Source organism: Apostichopus japonicus, chromosome 4 (assembly GCF_037975245.1).
Source record: "Apostichopus japonicus isolate 1M-3 chromosome 4, ASM3797524v1, whole genome shotgun sequence".
Lineage (NCBI taxonomy): Eukaryota > Metazoa > Echinodermata > Holothuroidea > Aspidochirotida > Stichopodidae > Apostichopus > Apostichopus japonicus.
This window is the reverse complement of record NC_092564.1, coordinates 7,165,984-7,190,385: the sequence shown is the minus strand read 5'-3', so window position 1 is coordinate 7,190,385 and position 24,402 is coordinate 7,165,984. Positions and strand designations below refer to the sequence as shown.

Below are 24,402 nucleotides of genomic sequence, written 5' to 3'. Positions count from 1 at the left end.
AAAGAGAGTTTTGACATAATTGGACTTGTATGCTTTTTCTCCATAAGACATTTCGTTGTTTACATTAGCATCCGGCGGTATACTGCGCAACTTTCACGGACCGTACGGTACACGATGCGATGTAATGACCGATGCTTGCCTATACGATATTGACATTAACATGTTGAATGCGCGCATCGCGCGCGAAAAATTTTGGTTATATTTTTTGGGCAAGTCGTTACAGCCCCCAAGTCCAATTGGGCTCCTACTACACAGATACACAGTTTTGAGGCTGTTCACCCTGGAACATGCATTTTCATGCTCACTGATATGATGTGATATCTGCTCTTTGCTTTGCCAAGGGATGGCGAAGCCTGTAGGCAAACTATCTAAGCGTAGCGCCACCATGTGTTGGCGCGAAGCGTACCCAAAAATTTTGGCCTAAAATGCCTCCCAGATCGCTGGAAATGACACTTCCCAGGCCTTGTAAGTTGCATCTAAGCATTGTCTTTTTTGAAATTACTAGCGATATCATAAAGAAAATTTGCTCGGGGGGGCGGTCGCCCCTTCCCGAAATGCGTCATGTTCCCCGACGACTCGTTGAGTTCAAGACCAGCCACAGTTGGTTCCATAGCACAATTGTTTAAGGCGTCCATACACACACACGCGTTATGATAGACCATATATAGTATATATATAGATACATTAGTGAAAGAGCAAAAATGGAAACGTAAAAAATGGAGTTGTCGGTGTAAGGGGTATAGGGTGAGGCGCACGTCCCCTCCGTAATCCTCGATCTGTCACTGGCTACCCTGTGTATATTATAGGGGTCAACGCTGTAATTATCACTGTTCCTCTTTCTCTTCCCGAGGTCTTGGCGTTTATCTTCTACTCCCTCCTGTTCTCCTTTTTCTCTCTTCCTCCTTTTCTTTTCCCTTCTATCCTCTCCTCCTTTTCTTTTTTTCCCCCTCCTTTTCCCTTTTTTCTTCTCTTTTCCTTACCCGGGGGGCGCGCGCCCCCAACGCCCCCCCCTGGATACGCACCTGCATTTCTGCTAATACAGAACGAATCTATGCATTTCTGCCAAAGATAGAATTAATCTATGCGTTTCTGCTAATACAGAATGAATCTATGCTATTTTGATGACTTCAAGACATGTGTATGTATGTGACACTGTAGCTTGTAAAACTCGTACAGAACGGAGGGGTTCAGAATAATTTCTTGGTGGGTGGAGCACACAACAAAGTAGAACAACCACTGTTTTTCACTGAGGTCAAAGTCTGATATCCTTGTAGACATGAAAACTCCCCTATGTAAAACTTAAAACGAATTTCATATTTAGCAGGTCCCCCTCAGTCACATTGTGAAAAGATTATATTGTTGTTTTTGTGGAGAAAGTCATAAATTATCATAAGTTCAAAGTTTTTTAAACCTTGCCAACATGATAATCCCCCAATTGGAATAAACTTTAGACTGAACTTCAAATTCCTTTGGTACCTCAACTTAGTAAGTACAAGATCCGTGTTGTTTATTATTGAGGACAAAATAAATAGTCCCATTTTCCCATATAAAAAGCTTTATTGTGGTGACAATGAATGGAAAATGTTATATTAATGAAAATACCTTTCAAGTCGATTTGTGGAAACAAATTTATTATAATATATTAATAATATTATAATATATAATAATAATTATAATAATATATTTTATTCTCTGATCTACCTTACTCAAAACATAATTTGGAGAATATTTTTAATAAACATAAATACAGTAAGTGTTCTAGTGTCCTTCAAACTCGGTATAGATTTTCAAAAAGCTCTGGAAAGACAATTATTCTCAAAAGGCATTTAATTTTAATAAAAAAATCTTTTGCAATAACAGTTCATTACAATCTGGCTCATTAGCAAACCTGTTACACGCATGGCTCAATAAGGCCAAGTCAGCTTAATTCGGTTAACATACGCCTGTTAAAAGCCCCATTGATGTACACACTAAATCACAAAAGTATTGTAGTCTCGAAGTCTAGATAGTTCTCACTAGCTAACCGCTACCCATCACTGGATAGCTCACAAGTCAGCCTTTCATGGCACCACCAACTTTCCGTACCATGACCATGCAGATATTTTGAGAGCCTGAATTTTTCGTCACATGTAAACAAACCTCTTTACTCAGTAGCAAACAATTTTTCGTACACTGCTCCTGGGAGGCTTAAAGGGGTCTAAAATTACCTCAATTTACCCAATTTTTGCACCACATGTACTTCCATTCATGCTCTTCAACATGCAAGTCACAATAAACTAGATCCTTATTGATAACATATCAAAAAAGATGTTCTCGTACTGCTTTTTGGCACTTTTCCTTAGATAGGAGAACATTCGGGCGGACTATATATAAAATCTAATAGTAGTATGCCACCTCATAAATGATACCATATTTTGCAGGGGTGGATTCAGGGGTGTACCCCTCCCGTATCAACCCCCTCCCGTATCAACCCCCTCCCCCCAAAATAAAATATAAGTAGTCATTAGAGTGCATGTTTAATTTTTTATGGGGGGGGGCTTTGCAGGATGGGGGGGGGGGAATCAACTCTCCTACATACAAGTCAGTGTACACAAACCCAGGCCACATCCTCTCCTTTTCAGAATACTGGATCTACCCCTGTTTTGTGGGCTACACATTGAACATAATCGCCTAGAATCATTAATTAATAGCAAAACAAATAAGTTTCAGTGAAGAGTCTTTCAAGGGTGTCTTACCTTAATCAATTGCAAACACATTTCAGTACAACAGTACCTATAAGAGGTTGACAAATTGCTGAAAGCTAGCAATTAATTGTGAAGTGCTACAATTATACCAGTGTTTGCAGGTAACAAATAACAACTCTCGCCTCTTCAGCACTTCTGGATAACCCGCTTTTTCGTTATCGGGGGGGGGGGGGGTGTGGGAAAAATGCATACTTCTAGGGAATATAATAAAATAACATGTACATATATAACAACCTAAAACAAACTGAGCTACACCATCCAATACAAACAGGTTTGCTTTGATCTATTGAAATCTGTTACTCACTTCCCATTAAGTTTTCAAGTTCTAACATCTTTAAAGCAAACTTTTCTTTGAATGTGGATGCCAATTTGCACAGTTTTGCCAATTCTGGGTAACCAGGGCTGCAATAGGGGAACTTGAGAAGCCGTACAAATTATTTGTAACATAGGAAACATTAAGTACAGTAGGAAGTATTTACTTTTCCCATTCAATTGTAGTCTGCTTAGTCTTTGACACTTTGCTTCTTTGTGCTAATTACATACATCTCACCCCCCACCCCCCCCCCCAAAAAAACGTATCTTTTGAATTTGACTTATATAAGAATAGATGGTTTACATAAGCACCCCAAACTCCTGTTTTAAACATTGCTTGAAATGTTTCTTTACAGGGAACCTGACCTACAAACAACATTGATTTCACACACATGTGTTTTCTTTTGGCATAATACGTAAGCCGTTTTTGACAACAACTAAAAAAACTCCCGCTTTACCTCATATGTCATCTTTAAAAAAAAATAGTATTTATTTTGGAAGAGTCGTATGAATTTGATTCCGTTCAAATAATTTCTGTTTTTTTTTTTCACATTTGGCTTTAAAGTGTTCTTTAATACTAATCATGGCACTGATAATAACATTTAAGAGAGTTGTGATCTCCTTCATTAAAGATCAGAGTTTTTGTCACCTATTTTGCAATTTCTCCAATAATAAATCAGTAACCATGGCAACAACCCTAGGATCAGTCACACACTGAGTAAGTACCTCCATGATACCCCGGTCTTCTCTATCTTTGTCCTTCGATGCACCTCCCCCATTCTCTGTGTACTTGCATCCGAGCATTTCGTCGACAGATATCGGAGGAATCCGAGAAACTGTCATTGCACATTGTTTTCGTTTTCTACTCTCAAGACTGAGTTTGGAACGAGTTCTCTTAGATGACTTCCTCTCCATATCTTCACCCTTTACAACTTGACCGACGCCTTGCTTCTCATCATCCAGTAGCATTCCATCTCTCAAAATGTGTTCTTCAGATGAATCAGCTGACATGAGTTTTCTCTCTACTGGCTCGTGGCTTTTAAAAGAGATTCCTGCCTCTCTTCCATCCCATTTATCACTGGCTTCTCCTTTAGCTTTTCTTTGGCCATTCAGCTGCTTCAAAATCTCTAGAGAATTTTCCAAGTATAATAAGTTGGTGTTATAAGATGTGAGTGTCTGTAGAATCAAAACAGGACAACAAAAAAGAAAGAAAAAAAAACGTGAAGTAATGGTTGTTTTGAGTTTCTCCCTGTTAATTCATCATAAAAGTAATTAAAATTCAAATGAGGATTGAGTCCTTCATGTTTCCGAATGATCTGATTTCTTCATGTTTGAATCTATGCGATGGTGATGGCGTTTGTGTGCGTGCGTGCGTAAGTATATGACACTTGCTTGTTAACAGGGTAACTCAAAAAAATAATGGTGGATAACCTCCATATGCGGATCCATCTTATCAAGTACAAGAAGCCTATTGTTTTCAGTAAAGTTCACTGGCCATTTGGGGTCAACAGAGGTCAAATTTTGAAAACTTTGTGAACAGTATAACTCAAAAAGTACATCTTTCTTGAACTTCATACATGGTATGCAGGTTCAGCTTATTGAGTACAAGAACCCTATCGAAATTGGTGGAGGTCAAAGGTCACTTGCGGTCAAAATTGAAATGAAAGTATGAAAATCATGTAAATAAATTAACACAAGTAGAACATCTTTCTTGAACATAATACTTAGTATGTATATCCAGCTTAGTGAGTTCAGCTTAGTGAGTTCAGGATTCCTATTGGTAGAAGCCAAAGGTCACATGAGGTCAACAGGCATCAAAGTCTGAAAACCTTTTAAAAAGGATAACTCCAAAATAAAGCTACAATTAATCTGTGAATACTTGAATGCTATGATTTTCTTTTGGCAAACATAGTTTGGTCATATTCAGTTCAGTTTAGTCCTGTGAAGGGGTTATATAGGTCATCAATGATATGTACCTGGCATCCAGGTAATAAAATCTTCTCCAGAGTACATACTCTTGCATTAAATGTGCATTTAAACCTCCTATAAGGTTTTCTCCCTCTGAGCTTCAAGGGTTCAACAGGTGTTCTCAAATGGATCAAATGGATGCAAAATGGCTCAAGGGATCAACCGGTTATCTCGAATGGTGGAAAACTTGGCCATTTTCTCAAAAGTATTTCACACTATATATACAATGTCATGTAACTCCCCCCCCCCCCCATCCCCCAACAAAAAACAAAAACTATGTAAAGGGGTTTGCTAGCTCAAAGTTGATAAAATGTGTGTATATGTCAAAGATGAACACTGTTTTGGATATTTGGCTTAAAATTCTATACTGTAAAATCTTTATGAGTGATTGAAGTCGTTGATGCCCACAAGGGATTTCTCAAATTTTTATCTGGTTCTCACTTAATATGTGGGACAAATTTAAACTCCCTTGCTCTACATTAGTCAGATAGTTACAAATATTTTGAATTTTGAGCAAATTTGATGGCAATGAATCACAAAGCTTACTGGCTTTCTGTTTTTTTATGGTTTGCAATGTGGCATATTCAAGATTGACAAATGTTGACATGTACATCACTTCATCCTACCCAAAACTCTAGACATGAGCACAGGACAGTCAGAAAGCTGAAATGGTTCATTATTTACATCATGTGCCTATTAAAGATGCTGTAGGCATCTTTTAAGAACTATGGTGATAATATTCATTGGTTGGTAGAGCCTCACCTCTGTAGGATTTAACCAATCAGGATTAAGATCATTCTGCTGCGGGTGATGATGGAGAAGTCCGTAGACTAACATCCTTGTGACAGATTCGTGTAATCGACTCAGATGATCGTTCTCCTAGGGGCGAGGAAAACAGAAGGAAAAGCTGTGACAAGACTTCTTGTCTAACCAACAGAATTTGTTTCTTAATGTAAATATGCAGTCAGTACAGGATCCTAATCTGACACTTCAGTTTTACAAGTAAATCAAGAACAGAAAACAGACTAGTTTAATTTGGACTTTTTGGCTAGAATTCTGTTTGATCATTATGAAAAGGTTTAGCGAGCAAACTAACCAGCTACACAGAGGACAAGAGATAACGACAAATAATTTTTAATATATTCTAGCCTAGAAGATTGATCAAGACATACCAAAAGAATTTACAGATAAAAACTCACCCAAAAAACATATAAGCAACCAACTGAAGGGATTGACCAAATGCAAGAGAAATGAAATTCAAAGGTGGGGCATGTTTGACTTCTGTAATGAAAGATGATTACCTTTCTGGTAAACTTTGAACAAACAACCCTTGTGGGCAATTTTCAAAATGATATATGCTTATTAATTTTACTTTGTTTTTTTATAACCACATAAGTACAGCCATTTTACAGGTTTTTCTTATACCCCTATGAGTCTGAGGATTAGAGTAATTATGAAACAAAGATTTAAATAAACTCATTTAAAGTAACTAAAATCAAGGGTTAAATAAAGCAAGTAAGGAAACCGATGAATGAACGAATGAATAAGTTGAATGAATGGCTCAATGAATGAATGTTTCATGAATGAAGGCAGATATGAATGAAAGGATGAAGTGTTTGAATGAATGAATGCTTGCAGAATGAATGAAAGAACAAGAGAATGAATGAAGTTATATATATATATCCACCAATGAATGAATGAGTTTAAATCCATTATCCACTTCCATAAATCATGCAAGACCCAACACACCCTTTGTTTGAGCACTACAATTACAACCGCTCTGGACTGCGTTTATGCCCCCACGTAAACTTAGGGCTCGCTACAGATAGTCATTTGTGCCTAATTCTATCCATATATATAATTCACAAGTGAGAATATTAATTTCTTATTTGTAGGACTTGCTGTATATATGTTTGTATTACTGTATGTTTATCGCAGTCTATTGATACTTATACTATTGCTTTTCTTTTATTTTATTTTTGTTTTTCATTAACGACCTGTGTAAGCCGAATTTCCAATTGTGGACAATAAATTCAAATTCATACTTACCAGTTCTACCCAGCAGTTTACGCTGATACTGGTATCTAGACATTCCACATAATGCCACCAATGTCTAGGCACGTACAAGACATCTCCGGGTTCTAGGACAATCACATGTGGCGTGGAATCTTGAAATCTAGGATGAATGGTTAAATCCGGCTCTGTTATGTTCACCTCACTGAAAATGCTTGACTCTTCGTATGGAAGACGTGTGGGGTACAAACAGTCCGTCTGCTCTGGTGGAAAAAGATACCATTTTTTCCTATGGTAAAAAATATATAAATATGAACAATAATAATAGTAGTATTTAATAATAATGTTCATACAACTAACCAAATTACTGGAAAAAAAACAAGCCGTGTGATACAATGCTGTTCAATTGTGCCTTAAACCAAATTTAACACTTTCTCAGTAGAAAGATTAACATAGTTATTGTTTTATATTATGAGTCAACTAGTTGACCTTTGTGAGTTATTGGGTTCAGAAACAGTTTTTTTTCTCTCCAGATCTACAGTTGACTTAATCTCCAAAAAGCACTCTAATTGACCTGAATTTGTTGATTAGCATGAATGTAACTGAGACTGGTATTTTCTGGTCTGAAAAGGAACCTCAACCTCAATTATCAAATCTTCAGACTATTTTAACAGAACTATAACTCTTAATCTACGGGAGTGATCATTGACCCAAACCTTCTACATCAAGGGTGGGCAAGAGCTTGATCCTGCAAGCCACTGTGAAATATTGTATCCAATCGGTAATCCATTGTCCATATGCTATGATTGATCTTACTACAAGTAGGCCATACACGAACAAACTCCCCAAAGTTTTTACCTTCCAGTCATTCAGTGAATTTTAGTTGATTTATGGTCAGATAAAAAGCATTGTTCTCATATTATCAAAAGCTTTGTGAGCTGCATTAATTGAGTTTAACAATATTCTTGCAGATCTGTTGAAATCTGAGTACACGGCCCACCTGTGTACAAAGCACTGTTTACCTTCAATCTTTCAAATCTAAAAGGAAGGAACAGGAATTGGGGGGGGGGGGGGATTGAACATACCTGCCCTGAATCTGAGCAACAAGATTGAAACCATACGCATCTTGATGGCAAACTGTGTGAGCTCTACTGGAACCTATCCATATAGTGCTTTGTTCACCATTGTAACCATTGAGACCAAGAGAATCCCATGGAATGGCCTGTAAGAGAGGAAGTTGGGGAGGAGGTGGGGGGGGGGAGATAGAGAGAAAGAGTTAAAATTAATGTAGCTGTTTCAATATTGTCAGCATTGTCAAATTCTAGGTAAACAAAGTTATTCAGAATGAAATAATGGATCAGGGCATCTCAGAAAATTTGAAGAGCATGACAGCAATTTGTCACCTGTGCCTAATGTCAGTTATGTCACGTCTTGTGGTGTTTGAATGTCCATGGAGTAAGCTTCATATTGTCATGTAGATATTAAACAATTTGAGAAAAATTTACTGATGAACATTTATTCTACTGCATTGAATGGTATGTTTCCTATGTTTCTTTCTACAAGTCACCTATGCACATAAGGAACAGCTCTTATAATCAACTTTAAAGTTACTGATACTTGATAAAAATGAGGATAAATACACTATTGCATGAACAAGAAGAAATAATTAAAGTGGAAACCATTACAGGGCAAATGTTTTAGTCCATATGCTTGTGATGATTCTCCCTCACCCATACAACCCCCCTCCCCCTCAGAGAACAATAACATCATTCCATTTTGGAGATACACTTATTAAGTCATTAATTAGGCTTTTGCAAAAATTTGATCATATTCAAAGTTATAATAGGGGCAAACCTCAAATATCTGCTGCTTATCACAGAAGAGATCCTTCATATACTTGTAGTCAGCATAGCACCAAAACTTTTCCCTGTCATATTTCCGGAGTGGATTTTGCTGAGATAGTGTCCCCTGTGACAGCGAACACCATTCTTCAAAATCGCTCAATTTTGCTTCTTCATAGGAACACAGGCTCTCCCACAGAACTTTACCTATGTAAATAAGGAACAGATATATCACATTCACAAACAAATGAAAGCTGCTGTAGCCAACTAAAATGTATATTAAGCTTAAGGTAAAGAGTAAAAAGTATATAAGCCAACTTAGCGAAGTACTCTTGATGCTACCAAACTGGCTTGGATTGTGCAGTGACTCCAAATAATGACCCTTTAAATTCAGGTGAAAGTTATTAGCATTAGATTGGTACAACTACATTGTGACGATGTGAAACACAATATATTGATGATATTAATTCACATGCATACTCATTCTGTTGACAATGACAGTTTAGCATATATGCTACTGTACATTATAACTTATATCAGATCGTAACCTAGTCTACAAATTTCGCAAACGATAGGCATATAGGCTTTAGACAAATCTTTATTACTGTGTAAAAGTTAGTTGGCCTGACTTTACACACTCTCTTACACAGTCTCTTCAGTGGATTTATAGCAGTTTGTAAATTGTAGTAAGTTTGGTTTTGAAAGCTTTATTACTAGTATTACACATACTACATAGCCTAGCTTCAGTATTCTAACTTATGATATTGTAGGCTGTACTGTAACATGCCATTTCAATTATTGTAGGACGTTTTACATTCTTGAAGCAGATAATTTATATCGAATATCGATGACAATACAATACTACGGAACAAGGTGCAATAGAAATGAATAGAAGTACCGTTTCGAATTCGCCGAAGACCAATTCGAAACTTCACAAGTTTGTTTCCAACTAATTCACCAAGCTTGGAAACGGACCATGAAATGCATGGCCAAGTTTCCGTTACACCGCGGATAACATGTGGGCTATTGGCATCCTCCGGATCAATTCCGCAGCTTACTTTGAACTTTTCAAGGTTGTTTTTAGCTAAAGTAACTTTGTTGTTGTGATTCATGGGGGCAGCCATTTTAATTCTATCAGCTTCTTTTACAGTGGCGCTATTGACGTTTATTCCAGTTCCTCGTCTGGCGTGCTATTTCTCGCACAATTGAACCACGTATTTTGTGAGTAGTGACTACATTCTGTGTGCACAATCCTTTTTGTAAAACCGTAAATGAAATTTTGGTAGGCCTAACTGAAATTCAATTCGAACTTAGTTTTTCAGTTTCGTAATCACACAGTTTGTTGTTTAGTTCATAAAATAGATCAAACTTTCTCATACTTGTCATGCTCATATTACCGTAGCCTAACGTTAGGCTAGCCTAGTAGTAGTCGGTATTCAACTTACTACACATGCTTATGCCAGTCCTTGGCTATCGCTATCAAAGCGTTGCATGTGTTTTGTGCAAATTAATAGGATAATGGTATTGCATATATGTTATCTGCAATTGGCCATAATGTCTTGGGTAATGCTACACAACCCTGCACTTTTTGTAAAAAAATTATGGTTCATTCAGAATCCAACCGTAGGGCATACTCTGTAAAGCAAGCCCAGCATATCTCCATTTTCCATATGTGTAGTTCCTCAGAAATGTAATGATCTCAAAATATTTATTGTACAATTGAGCAGAATTAGATCACAAAATGTCTGCCGTGTCAAGTTCTTTCATACCCCTAACTTTGTGTAGGCCTAAGTATACATCCATTGACTTTGGATGCTGTTTGCTATGCTCTGAGTCTGAGGCTCTAAGCTTAGACAGGTCAGGTCCCATAGAGTAGTGGTATCATATTGAGGTAATTTTGGTTATTTGTAGGGAGTAAGATTTCCGAATTGCCAAAAAAATGTGCAAAGCTAGGGGGAGGGTGTTAAAAGGCTCTTAATAAAACCATAATTTGATCAGCATATACCTGAAATGGATTAAAACTCATCAAACATGTAGTTCTCTGCTTGACTGCAAACAGTTTAGGTTGCCTGCTGTATCGTTGCTAATAATATTTGAGGGTGCGTCAATTACCAAGGTGCAGCTATTATGAAGCCTTTACTATATACGGAGTAGGACGGGGCACTTCACGATGCGTGTACCGTGCAGCTTGGAACCCCATGATTTAATTCCTCCTGTTTAATAGCTCCTCTAGTGCCATTGTTCCTAATTTCAAACCTCTTCTTTCCTATTTTGCTTTCAGATGAAGCAGAATGTCAGAAGATAGTGACCCTCAACCTGAAGGAACTTCAAGTTCTGAAACTTTCCAAGAACAATATGCTGAGGCCCTTGCTCTTCTTGAAGCTGAATTTATAGATCGCTATACAGAAAGTGACCCGAACTTCCAGTCCTACCTGAAGAAAGAAGGAGATCCGCCACCAATTGTTGATAACTTCTACAGTCGACCATCATACAGAGACAATGATCGAAGAAATTCAGAGTAAGATTCTTCCTCAGGGAAACATGCCTCTATTTTATGAAATTTTGGTTAAAAAAATTGGGCAATTTCTTAGGTTGCCTTAATTAAGAAGTTCAGAACATTGTATTTTCACAGATTATACAAGCTATTACAGCATCAATGATGTAGATCACTGGCATTCACAATTTATTGCTTGCGACCCCTTCATCATCTTGGCAACCCTCCACAGGCAGATGTTGTGGAGAGAGGTCTTCAGGGAGGAGGTTTCCGAGAAGCATAAATTCGTGAAGTTTCTGAATTTAATTTTGGTGGTCCCCAACTTTGACGCTTTTCAAAGAGTTTCTTGTTGGTGCTAATATTATAAAATATCCATTGTTATGTGTCAAAAGAACATCAAGTGAATCATCTTGCAATATGCTTCTTTTAAATTTGAAGAACATTAGTTTATATCAAAAAAATTGCAAATATTGAAACGTATTAGTTTCTTGCTCTCTTTCAGTCACAGGCAAGGACACAAAAGACGATACGACGATAGAAGACACCACGGAGGACACAGGCAAAGACATGACCAAAGATACCAGCCTTACCCGGATCAGAGATCGTATGACAGAAGATCACACCACAACAATCGAGGCCACAACTACAGGGATCAAAGACAGTGGAACCAGCAGCAGCACCGTCGTGGCCCTGATAGTGGACATACAAAACACTATATGTAAAGCAGAGGCTACCACTACAGGGATTCAAAGACAGTTAAAACCAGCAGAATCCTGCTGGCCTTGATAGTGAGTGGACATGATGCATCAAGTAACACTGTTAATGTTGAGAATAGAAAAGATGGACAACTGCAAAGTTGGATGCGCTTGACCATTTGGTAGAGCTATTAAAGATCCAAGTTAAGAATTTTGCTTTTTTTTTGTTTTCAAGACAAAACTGTGTGAGATATTTGTGTGTGTAGTTAAGTGTATAGCCACATTCCTCTGCGTTGTCACTCAAACTTGGCAAACTGGATTTGCCGGAAAAGGTTTAAGTACACTGCAATTTCCTTTTAAAGACTCAGTACATGTTTGCCAAATTTAAACTCCGACCTTTCCCAGCTTACTGCACTAAATTCTCCCTGAAAATGACACATTTCTATGCAATTTCCATATCAATATTCATTATTTTAATTGAGTTATCTGTCGTTCAACATTTTGAGCTGTATAAACTTCGCCAGATTTATTAACGAGTCTGTAGATTCTACAAACTTCAATCAAAATTTGCAAGCCCCGCCCAACAGATCATGCACCAATAAAATCTCTCAGTTTTGTTTACGACCATTCGGCCTAGGACTACTTTCACTTTCGTGGCTAGCCTGTGTTAGGTCCCTTCTCTTGAATAGTATCTTTCTTTCGGTCTTACTGATGTAGCTTGCAAAATTGTATCATTTCCTCCCATTGCAATGAATAAACAGGTGTTTTCAGAAGTTTCCTCCATGGAATTGGGTAAAAAAAAGTGGACTATACAAGTGTATATAGGTTACATCTGTGTAATGAACATGCTGATATGGGCGGTCACAGTGATTCAACGGTGAATCGGTTGCGACAGCTTTGCTCCATTAAACCCACCTGGTTAGAGTGCATTTAGAAATTCCTCAGCAAACACGTATTGAGACTTTAAGACATACTTTGTGGTTACAGTAGTCAACACTGTGATCAAAGCTGGTTAATACCCAAAACAAGATTGCACTTGATCAAGTTCATATTAGTTTATACCACAATCTGCTTCGGAAATTTGATTTCAGAAATTCTTCAGCAAACACGTATTGAGACTTTAAGACATACTTTGGGATTACAGTATCAACACTGTGATCAAAGCTGGTTAATACTCAAAACAAGATTGCACTTGATCAAGTTCATATTAGTTTATACCACAAGTAAATCACAAATTTGGAATTAATATTGTTAATGTCTTCTGTGTTATTTCAAAATGAAAGTCAAGTCAAGCTATTGGACTTTCTTGTAGTGGGCTTTTTGCAGCGTGAAATAACACCAAGCAACTTTAATATGAATATGAAGTCTAAGAGTTGTTTTTAAAGGTGTAAATAGACGTTTATTCACAGAAATATTGATAAACGTGAGATAGTTGTTACCTGAAAATCACATGGTATGATTATCCAATATACTACCAAAATACTACCAAAACCAAAGTGCAAAATGCACTAGTGTTGATGTTATAGTTGCAAGAAATATTTTTCTACCCTAAGAGAAAGCTTTTTTTTTTTTTAAAACAGTAAGATCAAATTATGTTCAAATAACTGTAGTTTATAATTCTCTTCAGCACGACAAACACACCTACTGAAAAGTGGTACTTTTTTCAACTTGTTGTTGCACCAGAAAATGTTTGCACCTATCAACAATTATATATATATTTGTGGAGAAAAGATTATTTTGTGTTGTGTATTGCCAAGATTAATTACTGCAGAATTAATTTAGAAGCATTTCTTTATGTCTTCCGCTCGTCAAGACTTTCTGCTATGATATATTTTGTATGAGATATTGCCAATAGTTTTCTGATTTTAAATGTTACAAAGCCAATCCATGCCCCCCCCCCTCACCCTCTCACATCCTCAGTGGAGAAAGCGATAGGTTAGCTTCATTGGTTCTGTGGTGATTTTCATCACATCTGTGTGCCCAGTGAATACTGTTATTTTTGCTAACATGCCCTACCTCTATATAATGCCGACCCCTTCCACCCCACCACCCTCCCCCTGTCGTCCCCTTCATAATTTTGAAGTCACCACATCGACAGATGTAGTTAATACCCACATCGTCGACTGGGACTAAGAATTTAGTACAATTGATAGATTCACATTACAACCAGCACTTCTGTACAGAAAAGAGAAAAATATCATGCTAAATATTCCTATGTTATCAAGTGGTTATAATAACAAGTAAAATGAAAATTCATGTGTTCTGTGTTGCCATTTTCCAAAGACTGGACTTCGCATGCAGGCCTGTTTACCTTGTACATAGATGTTATCATACATCAAATGTGAAGGAGAGATGCACAGGATTTTTCACAAGACAGTTAGGGGAAGGGTGTGGGTGAAGAATACAAGGATAAGGGGAGGATGCCACTTAAAAACATATGAATTTGGACGTCACCTCCGTGATAGATACTAAGCAATGATAAGGAATAAGATATCATAGATTCAAGTTCGGTAGCTCATTACGTGTCTTGTCGGTCCCAGTTCTCTGGCAGGCAAACCCCATTCCCCGCTCCGTACAGGCCGGTGACTTCACTAACTTGATCTATTTTCTCACAAGAATAGCATCCCACGAGTTATTAAACATTATTCTCCCTCCTTCCTGAATAGAACAGTCTGGACCTTTCAGATACTCATAAAACTCCCCCACCACATTGGCGGGTGCATTTTCACGAACATTTATCACGTGAGCAAGAAAATCGGAGACTAATACACCGTCGGGATTTCCCTCCTCAAAACAACAGGACACGTCCACTCGTGATGGCTGCTTGACCAAGTCGTACTTAATCCCATTGGTAGTCAAGATATCCTTCACTGTATCGGACAAAATGTGACTTTGAAGGTCATCTGAGAACATCGGAAAATGACGCCACAGTCGGCCAAATCCGCCATCATCTGGGAGAGAGGTGAAAAAGACGTTATAAATATCTATTTGTTATGCCTATGACGGGCCGTTTGTGACACATCATGCGGAATCGACAAATAGCCCTAGCCATTTAAATCGGATATCTGTCAATATAAATCTACTTTAAACCAGTTTAAATCGACATATATCACTTTCATTCGACATAGGTTAATTTAAATCGGTACATGTGAATTTAAATATACTTAAACCAGTTTAAAACGAGATATACCAGATTAATTCAACATATGTCAATTTAAATCGGTATATGTCAATCTAAATCTAATTATACCAGTTAAAATCGAGATGTACCAGTTTAATTCGATATATGTCAGTTTAAATCGGTACATGTCAATTTAATTCGGTATATGCCAGTTGAAATGGACATATCATCTATTAACCTCATTAACATATTTCATATAAACGACGTTCGAGAATGATCGACAGCTCAGGCTGCAGTTACCAATGTCTTACCACACTCCTGTGAACTATGAAGGTCACATGCCTTCTTGCAACGGGAACTTTAAATATCCTGGAATACAACAGAGCATTCCTTAAATCGTTGAAATCGAATATGTTAATGAGGTCGATGATCGGTAGTTTTCTTTATACAACACCTAATTGTATTCTGGTCATTTGATTGGTCAATTGCTCGTTGATTGCATGCAAAATCCGCTCTATTCCACTCTATGAAATAGAACCATGGGTTATAATTTTTGGTAGCACTTTTTTTCAACGGTAAGAGAGCAGAGAAACCTGTCTGTTCAAAACAATCTGTTGCATGAATGCATTTTACCCATCTTAATATAATATGTTGTATAAAACAAATAATGAATGGGTTCCATTCGTGCAATAGTGCAAATATTTCATGAGTTGAAAGATGTGATTTGTTCCATTCAACTCGGCTGCGCCTCGTTGAATGGAACATTCCATCTTTCGACTCATGCAATATTTGCACTATTGCACGAATGGAAACCATTCATTATTTGTATAATATAGGTTGACATATACCGATGTCGATCGACATATACCAAATTAAATTGGTATATGTAAAAAAGAAGTAAGGTCTACGAAGGTGTCTCTCTGTCTTTTTATTTGGTAAAGCAAAACATCCTACAGTAACCTACTTCGATTTATCCCACGGGGAGGAGGGGGGGGGGACCAATCAATGAAATAATAAAGTAATGGGCGATTCCTCTCAGGTAATCTCTCTAATGCCTTGGATCGTTGGAAGTCAGTCTCCAAATTAGAAAAAAAAACTTTAGATCTATACTCCCGAACCGATGAATAAATTCTCTGTGTCGTAGGTAAACTTGAATTTCAGATGGTTCATTAGCCCGACGGCAAACAGGATATACTATGAGGAAATAAAGGGAAGAAAGAATCCGCGGATGATATTGCCGGGTGAGGGGGGGGGGGTGGGAATAAAATAGCGACATGCAATACTCTCCTAACTTACGAAAGCCAATTTAAGCCAATCGAAAAATTATTAATAATTAGTTGCCACGAAAGACCGGTATTTATTCTGTGCTACGAATAGTCACTTCATTGCTACGTTTTCTAAATTATTAATTTGTTGGAACGAATTAGTGTTTTCGTTGCTACGAATTAAAAAATAATCGAATGGCACTAATGAGCTTTCGTACTCACCAGCTAACACTATGATCATCATAACGCCACCATCTTGTAACATGTCATACATATTCATTACAGCCTTTTCAGCATCATCAGCGTAGTACAGTGAATGGATAGTGCTAATAAAATGGAACTTTTCCCTGTTAGTCTGTGCACTGTCGTTATTGTATTCATCAAGTGTCTGCTGCCGCCAATCCCATTCTAAACCAGCAAAACTACGACTTGCAACAAGTCGTTTATAAGTTTCGATATGCTCTGGTGCGGGTTCTAAAACGGTGTTAGAAATTTTCGGAAATATCGGTAGAAGTTGCGATATCATATCACAATCTGCTTCACCTAGAAATATAATGCAACAAGAGAGAAGAAGAAAATAAAAGGAGAATGAATTTTTTTGCAATAACTGCACGAGACTACATAGTGACACACAAGAAAAATGCTAGATACGTTACATGGCAACTGCAACAGAAATCAACAAAATTTAGCTCAAACTTATATGAAGTTTATGACAATTTGGAACAAAAATTTGCATGGTTTTCATATAAGTTTGTAACATTGATGGTCTTTTTGCTAATGGGTCATTGTTCTAGAGAGTAAAGCACTCTAGCAATTTTGCACCGTCCTGCTAAGTTATGTAATAGGCAAATGCTTTCAAAATGCCATCCTATTGTTTGCCCAACCATTCTGTTTTGTTATGAAAAATTATCAAGTATTGTATTGAGTTAAACAGTGGCGTAGGAAGGTACTTTTGAGTGGGGGGGCTGAAGACTGATGGCCGGCCTGGGGGAGGGGTCTAAGGGGGAGGGGGTGTCCCCCTCCCCTTTGGAATTTTTTGCATTTCCAGGTGTCCTCAGATGCAATTTGGTGCAATATAGCACACTTCAACACCCACTCCATTTTGTAAACTTAATTTTGTATTTTCACCTGGCCTTAGATGCAATTTGGTGCTCCAAATGAGATTTTTTTCTCATTTGGAAATGAAAAAGGGGTTTTCTGACTTGCGAAGCGGGGGGGGGGGGGGCGGAATGATACTTCCGCCCCTCCACATTTTTCACTGGGGGGGCTGGCGCCCCCAGCCCCCCCCCCCCCCCGGTTCCTACGCCCTTGGAGTTAAAGAATAAGGTGTTTCTACAGACAGTTGTGAGTTGTAAACTGTTCTTCAGAGAGAAATTAGGGTAAGACAGAACACAACTTATAAAAGGACTTTGAGAAAGAGAGAAAGGGAGAGATAGAAAGATGAGCAACGAAATAAAACAGAGAACAAGCAATTTTCCTTTTAGAGTTTTTTGGTGAACAGTCATGGATCCAGTATTGGTGAGGTCATACATTACAGTGGTTATCGATCAGGAGGGATTACAATTAAGGGAAAGAGCTTCAGATTTGTGGAGCAAGACACTGCGGAGGACCCAGGGTGGTCGTTAGTAGAGATCAAATGATCCGACCTTTACTGATCTATGTACTGGGGTGTGTGTGGATGAGGGGGGGGGGGTTACATGGTTATAGGTGCTTAGACTCAAAATGGTGCGATGTGTCGCAACGTTTGAATTAAATTTTATGTCAAAATAATTTATCAGTTAGTCTATGATGAACCAATTGAATTATCTTCCCCACCCTTTCCGGCACATTCTGCTTACCTGTTCCACTGCCGACGCCCAACATTCTTAACGTTGCTGAAGATGATCCACTAGCCGTATTCGCCGACAATGTTTCCACGACTTTCATTGGAAAGATGTTTTCGATCCATGATTTTAACACATGCAGCCTGGAGGAAAGGTTGGAGTAAGCTCGGAATGATTTGGCGTAGTAATCTGGATCGTGAAAAATACTCCTCAATTGACGGCTCGGTTGCTCTGCCATTTTGCACGGACTATCAGGAAGTAGCTTCTCGTTGCACTTGAACTGAATTTGAAGTAGCCAACTATATGGTCTATGACAGCTGAGTTCTGGTTTGCGTTAGTAGTAAAGTCAACAGACTGTCGAGAAATTAAAAATAAAATAATAAAACATACTACGTACTCGTTAATGTTAAATGTTCGCTGCAGAGAACTATTCTGCTCCTCTGAAAGGGTAAGAAGTTGGGGAAGTCAATGTATTGTAGAGAAGTGTGCACGGTTCTTCGGTGACTGGGCAAAGTTGGGATTTATAACCGGAGTATCCTTTATACTGTAAGGCTGGAATATTTGTCTAGCCGTAGCGCCCTCCTCTCTGTATTGTCCACCTAGTGAGTATATACCCAGTCTGTCATTAAAAGAAACTATATATGTTGCATGTGCACATACATGTATATGGACTCACCTTCAAACTACCGAGTGTGTTTGGTAGGCCTATATATGGCTGGATCTAGGATAGTGTCACAGATGATATTTGCATAACGAATGACATGTTAAAACCATTCTCGTTGTGAGCCCAAGGGCGGCGGGAGCACTTTTAATCTGGGGGGGGGGGCACCAACGTCGAAGGGCACTTTGCAGAAATTCGATTGGACTGATGCAGCCTGATATTTAGTACCTTTTATAACTCTTATTGTGTTATCTTATTTGCGTATACACCTCACTCCATCAACGCCCCCCCCCCCCCCCTCAAGGAAACAATGCATACTAGCACTGCAATATCCAATGTGCAAATTGGGAAACAAGGAAAAAATTTCTTTCTAGACAAAATGAGGTGAAATCAGTATAAAGTCCCTGCACACGCGATCGATACATGCATGAAAGCAAATGAAATATAATACGAAAGGATGGGGTATGTTATGGGATATTAAAACTATACTCATAGTAGGCTATAAATGGCTTCTGCTTTTTACAAAGTCACAATGTAATAAAGCAATGCTTTTTGGAAATGCATTAGCATTTTTTTGGCAAATTGAATATGCATAATGGCACTCATCAGAATGTTAGAAGCCTTGTGGTAGTAAACATAGGCGTAGGAGGCGGTGGGGGAATTTTTCGGGCACCTACTGAAAGAAAAATAATTTGCTACATGTTTTTCAATTGTTAAACTGATATTATTATAATCATTATTATTGTAACGACTTTCCCAATAATTATAACCAATATGGAAGGGTAATAACACGGCGAATGATTGTATGTTATTGGCATGCGATGTAATAACCGACGCATGCCTATATGATATGCACATTAACATATTGAACGCGCGCGGAGCGCGCGAAAAATTTTGGTGATATTTTCCGGGCAAGTCGTTACAGCCCCCTAAATCAAATTGGGCTCCTACGCCTATGGTAGTAAACATATAAAACTTCCCGAAATATTTCAATCGACGTGGGTTTCGCTTTGTAAACTCTTTTTTATTTAGAAATTTTTATGTAGAAAAAGGGCACATTTTTAACCTGAGGAAAAAAGTGGGGGGCACGTGCCCCCTGTGCCCCCCCGGTTCCGCCGGCCTTGTGTGAGCCAATGCCATATACGCTATATTAACCATCAGTTCTTCGTAACCTTTGTATATTTTATTACTGGTGAAGTGTATAAAATAAATACTCCATACTCCTGTAGATTAATTTAACCCTTGACCCCCTGACTTGGTTATACCGGAAAAATATTCTCCAAATGAAACGTATTGAAGATTCTACAACGATAACGTGTAAAGGTCGTAAAGACAAACAATCTTACCATGAATTTGATCACAGAGAAGCTTAACGCAAAATGGTTGTATCTAACCAACCGTTTGTAGCCTATAGGCTACAGCAATCAGAGGCATCGATCATGAGGGGAGGGGGGGGCAGGGGGACACGTTCCCCCACTTTCTGAAGGGTGGGGGACACAATATCAAATGTCCTCCCCATGTTTAGTGCCTGACTCGTGTATGCGATAGGCCTATCAGGCTCGTAATGACTGGTGTATCTCATAAAAGGAGCTCAAACAATGTGATGTGAGCAATATAATACTACATGGAAATTATAATGTATATTTAGTTTGTTTAGCAATGCCATTATTCATGATAGTTTTTAGGGTTTATGAGATAATTATATATTACATAGGAGTTTTGAGACATACGTATTTGGTGATGAGCCTGGGTGCTAAGCTGCTAGTCGTGTTGGTCCCATGTTACTCATTACTCATTATACCTCAAGTTCTAATTTAGTAGTTATGTTCACAATTTGTTCACAAAAATTTGATAGGTGATGCCGAGTACAGGACCGTAGCCTGCGGGGAGGGTGGGGGAGGGGTAGCTGTCCCCGTGAATTTTTCACTTCCTAGATGAAAATAGGCCTACGATAATGTGAACGCCTGGACAGTATGCGCTATTCAATTAGTATTAGCGAAATGATCATATCATTTTTGTCTGATTTTTTGTGCAACCTCATGTGCAACCTCAAGTTTCTTGGCAATTATTGAAGAAATGGCTTTCAACAAGAACACAAGACTGATTTCAACCGTCACGTACATGCACGATCGCGGATGCGTAGAGAGCTCCTAAGATTTAAAATGCGTCAACAGTTAAACATTCTTACGTGAAACTACGGTTCATGAATATATTTATCACCATCTATGTTTCATATAGTATATGCAAATCAGTTTCATTGTTATCCCATTTATCAGTGCCTCAATGATTTAACTAAGAATATTGAGGCACAGTCCCCTACACGGCCCACCCACTCGGCTCATTTGCCCCCGCCCCAACCCAGTGGGTCCCTTGTTGGCATGTTAAACAAACACACACACACACACGCTCACATGTGTGTTTTATACATTTAGACCGAAGACCCCATTGTTTTTCCCATTGTTCAAATCCACGTACCCTAAACTTAACAATACCCGATAACAATAACATTCTTTCGAGGACGTGGTGATTCCTTAGAAATCCGATCCGAGGACACACACACACACCCACACCCGCTTTTTAATTAACTCCAAATGTATATTAATTGATGTGACGCATCCATTCACACCTTCCCTTATTGAACAGCGATTGAATTATCATATATACTGTGAATTATCATATACTTTATCCAGTGATAAACCCTGACATTATCCAGCAAGGAAAACAAAATAAAAACATTTCCAACAAATGTGACTGGCAGAACCATCTCCCCTTAGATCCGGCCCCCGTGGCCCAAGGACAATATAACATCTTAGCCCCTCCATAGCAAACAGGTGTTTGCGTCCCTGAATGGGAGCGGGGTTGGATGAGGTTGTGAAGCCATACGCTCTAACAATATTTCACGCGCGGGCCAGAACTACGGTACATGTAGCCAGGAATTCATATCTATACATTTAACTATATACACAGACTGAAGTACACGATTGCCAAGTATACTTACGTACCTATATGCATACATATAAAATACAATCTAGAATTTTATGGCGGGTCTATATCGTGAAGTCACAAAGGCATCGGATCCATCTATGGCATTTCAGATGGTTAAACTTGTTAAGAAAAAGAAGATATTATCTATAGTGTATTTGATCATCGTGAATAAGGAATTAAGTAGATTGTATGATTATTTATTGCTGTAATTTAGGTTTATAATCACGAATAAAATTAGACCATCTAATATAAGTTTGGTGCACGTCCATAAAATGAAATTGAACTGCATTTATTATTTAGTTGATAGTAAGTATCGCCTATTCGAGCTATCTTTAAATCCCATGATACAATACTATACACTTTTACTAGTTGCCATGGTGATTATGGAATAACTCAACTTCATGTGAACCTCTATATTGAAAGAGTGATAGCAATATGTTTTTAAGCATATTGATATATTGTGTAATTTGTGGACCAATACACTACTGAGCTTTTGTTAGAACATTAGCATGTCTTTAGCCCTGTGGGTCACACTTAATTGGTACCGACGCCACCTGGCCAGTTACAGCAGATAGGCTAGGTGATACGTCTCTGCTTTGTAGCCTACTGTTAGTCCCATATAATGCTAAGGTAGGCCTACCTGCATCCTAACAAAATGTGTTAGTTACCATGGCAATCTTTGGTCTAAGTCAGTAGTTGTGCATAGGTTGAAGTATATAGTTAGTATGCTACTTGTTGAGTGTTATTAGCCGAGGGATTTTCCCGTTAGTATATACTAAATAATTATGCTTATAGTAGTAAACCTCATGTGAGGGTATAATGATTGTATACAGTTAATCACTCGCCTCGATCGGGATGTGTTCGTAGCGGGATTAGGGAAACCATCTTCTAGCTACATATAATATTGCGACATTCCAAGATCAGTAGGCTACTGCTACGCCGACTATGGGTAGACATACCACTTATTTATTAAGCAATGTGTTATTGCTATGTGAGCAACATAGGCAAGTAGTTGTGTTTTCGGCGACCAGTTGCATATTACGGTATGTCTCTGCGGGTTCACTTTATTATTAATATACTTTATAGTGTTACCTATTGTCATGCCGCCGGCTAGGTATGGTATAAGATATATATGATCTTTATGTTTCACCCAGTATGAGGTGAGCAGATTGAAACTTGCATATGCTAAATCACTGTTCTTATGTCACCCTTACTTATTATTCTTGTTTACTTGTACATGCATTAGGTACTGAGGAGGTTCTACCCATGTCAATTTGGGCTTGGTATATATTAGTTCATACTTGTTTTATTTTTGTTTGTTAATTTGTTTACTTATTGAGGGAGATCGTTAACCACTTGTCCATTGTTCATATTACTTATTGTGTTGGCAATACTAGCAATATGTGGTAACCATTCACCCAAGACACTCCAAGCTGCCATACATCTGCAGTAGAGACGAGCTGCAGAAAATGATTAGAAATTTATTGTATTAATTTTAAATTCACACAGTACTTAAGTTTTGGTGCATGTGTATAGTCGACATGATCTTACTGAGGGACTGGTCAATGTCAGCATTAGGCCCTTAGGAGAGTTTGGTAGACGCCGGAAACCCTACTCATGGTCCTGTGACCCGAGAGAACGGATTAGATGCACCCCCACTCTTATAGACGTACTCGTAAACTGAGGGACCGTCCTGCGAGGATGATATTGACGCACCTTCTGCATAGGTATATAGTAAACCATAGCCTAAGTGTTCAATTATGACGGCTACCATTGATTTATCTTGTTTTTTAAGTATTCATAGTGTTATCCATGTTTACTTTATGGTGAATAAATAGTATTTACCCTAAGGATTACAATAGGATATTGTGCGTTTGTATTCATTTGATGTACCTGTGTGTTGTATCCTCGTAAAGGTCTCATGACGCGAATCGTTGCAGAAGTTGAACCCCGCTTCCCTTGACCAATATTTATAAAGTGCTTCACCTCTACGTAAAAACCACATCTTTCATCATAGCATCTTGTATGGCGAATATATCAATTTTCAAAGTTGATCTTTCTTGAATTATGGCGTCTGGCAACAGCAGAGTGAATAATGCCATCGTGGCAAAATGGTACTGAAAATGTGTTGGTTTCTCTTTTATAAATATTTAACTCACTCATTCACAGTTGAAATGAAAGTGTGATCTTTTAATGGAATTCTAAATATACCGAACATTGATATATATTAGGGCAAATATGGCAAAGGTATCCGAGATAAAGGATAAATCAACAGAGAAGATTGCAAAAGTCAAGCTTTTGAAGAAGATCTGTCATGATGACGTCACAGATCACTTGCAAGAATCATGTATGTAAAAACCATGCACTGTGTTACATTGCAATAGAAAGTATCTCAAGTTAGATTTTAAGATCCAATTTTCAACTAAAAGTCTGGAACATTGATCTATTTTAAGGTAAGTGTAACACTTTCTACCACCTGA

The 24,402-nt window shown here is 38.1% G+C and overlaps 3 protein-coding genes across 8 annotated transcripts in view; 1 reads left to right on the top strand and 2 right to left on the bottom strand.

Moving 5' to 3' along the window:
• Positions 1–1,591: 1,591 nt before the first annotated feature.
• LOC139966306 (HSPB1-associated protein 1-like) lies at positions 1,592–10,085 on the bottom strand. The gene is made up of 6 exons (XM_071969162.1): positions 9,777–10,085; positions 8,892–9,085; positions 8,123–8,259; positions 7,074–7,326; positions 5,787–5,903; positions 1,592–4,232 (listed from the first exon to the last, which is right to left on the bottom strand). The coding sequence occupies exons 1-6, from the start codon at positions 10,000–10,002 to the stop codon at positions 3,702–3,704; spliced, it is 1,458 nt and encodes a 485-aa protein (XP_071825263.1). The 5' UTR covers positions 10,003–10,085; the 3' UTR covers positions 1,592–3,701.
• LOC139966309 (uncharacterized) lies at positions 10,011–13,636 on the top strand. Of its 2 annotated transcripts, none has more exons than XM_071969168.1 (3): positions 10,011–10,099; positions 11,160–11,396; positions 11,875–13,636. In XM_071969168.1, exons 2-3 carry the CDS (start codon positions 11,170–11,172, stop codon positions 12,092–12,094), a joined length of 447 nt encoding a protein of 148 aa, XP_071825269.1. In that variant the 5' UTR covers positions 10,011–10,099; positions 11,160–11,169; the 3' UTR covers positions 12,095–13,636. The 2 variants fall into 2 exon arrangements, with proteins under 2 accessions (XP_071825269.1, XP_071825270.1); XM_071969169.1 differs by having other exon boundaries at positions 10,044–10,160.
• A 639-nt stretch (positions 13,637–14,275) lies between these two features.
• The window catches only part of LOC139966307 (histamine N-methyltransferase-like), an 11,885-nt gene continuing 1,758 nt past the window's right edge, over positions 14,276–24,402 (bottom strand). For 2 of the 5 annotated variants that reach the window (XM_071969164.1, XM_071969166.1), the window contains exons 2-4: positions 18,292–18,630; positions 16,676–16,996; positions 14,276–15,018 (exon numbers count right to left, since the gene is read on the bottom strand). In XM_071969164.1, coding sequence (XP_071825265.1) covers positions 14,669–15,018; positions 16,676–16,996; positions 18,292–18,514 — 894 coding nt within the window. In that variant the 5' untranslated portion in view covers positions 18,515–18,630 and the 3' untranslated portion in view covers positions 14,276–14,668. Of the gene's footprint in view, positions 15,019–16,675; positions 16,997–18,291; positions 18,865–18,952; positions 19,065–23,340; positions 23,364–24,402 lie in introns of those variants that run through there. The other 3 variants (XM_071969167.1, XM_071969165.1, XM_071969163.1) reach the window with 3 other exon arrangements.

Bases quoted from the DNA above. Each gene is read 5' to 3' on its own strand.
- LOC139966306 (XM_071969162.1), bottom strand. From the start codon at position 10,002: ATGGCTGCCCCCATGAATCACAACAACAAAGTTACTTTAGCTAAAAAC. The intron at 7,327-8,122 runs GTATGTTCAATC...TTTTTACCATAG, and splicing joins GTTGCTCAGATTCAGGGCAG to GAAAAAATGGTATCTTTTTC. The intron at 4,233-5,786 runs GTGAGGCTCTAC...TTGATTCTACAG, and splicing joins ATTGGTTAAATCCTACAGAG to ACACTCACATCTTATAACAC.
- LOC139966309 (XM_071969168.1), top strand. From the start codon at position 11,170: ATGTCAGAAGATAGTGACCCTCAACCTGAAGGAACTTCAAGTTCTGAA. The intron at 11,397-11,874 runs GTAAGATTCTTC...GCTCTCTTTCAG, and splicing joins AATGATCGAAGAAATTCAGA to TCACAGGCAAGGACACAAAA.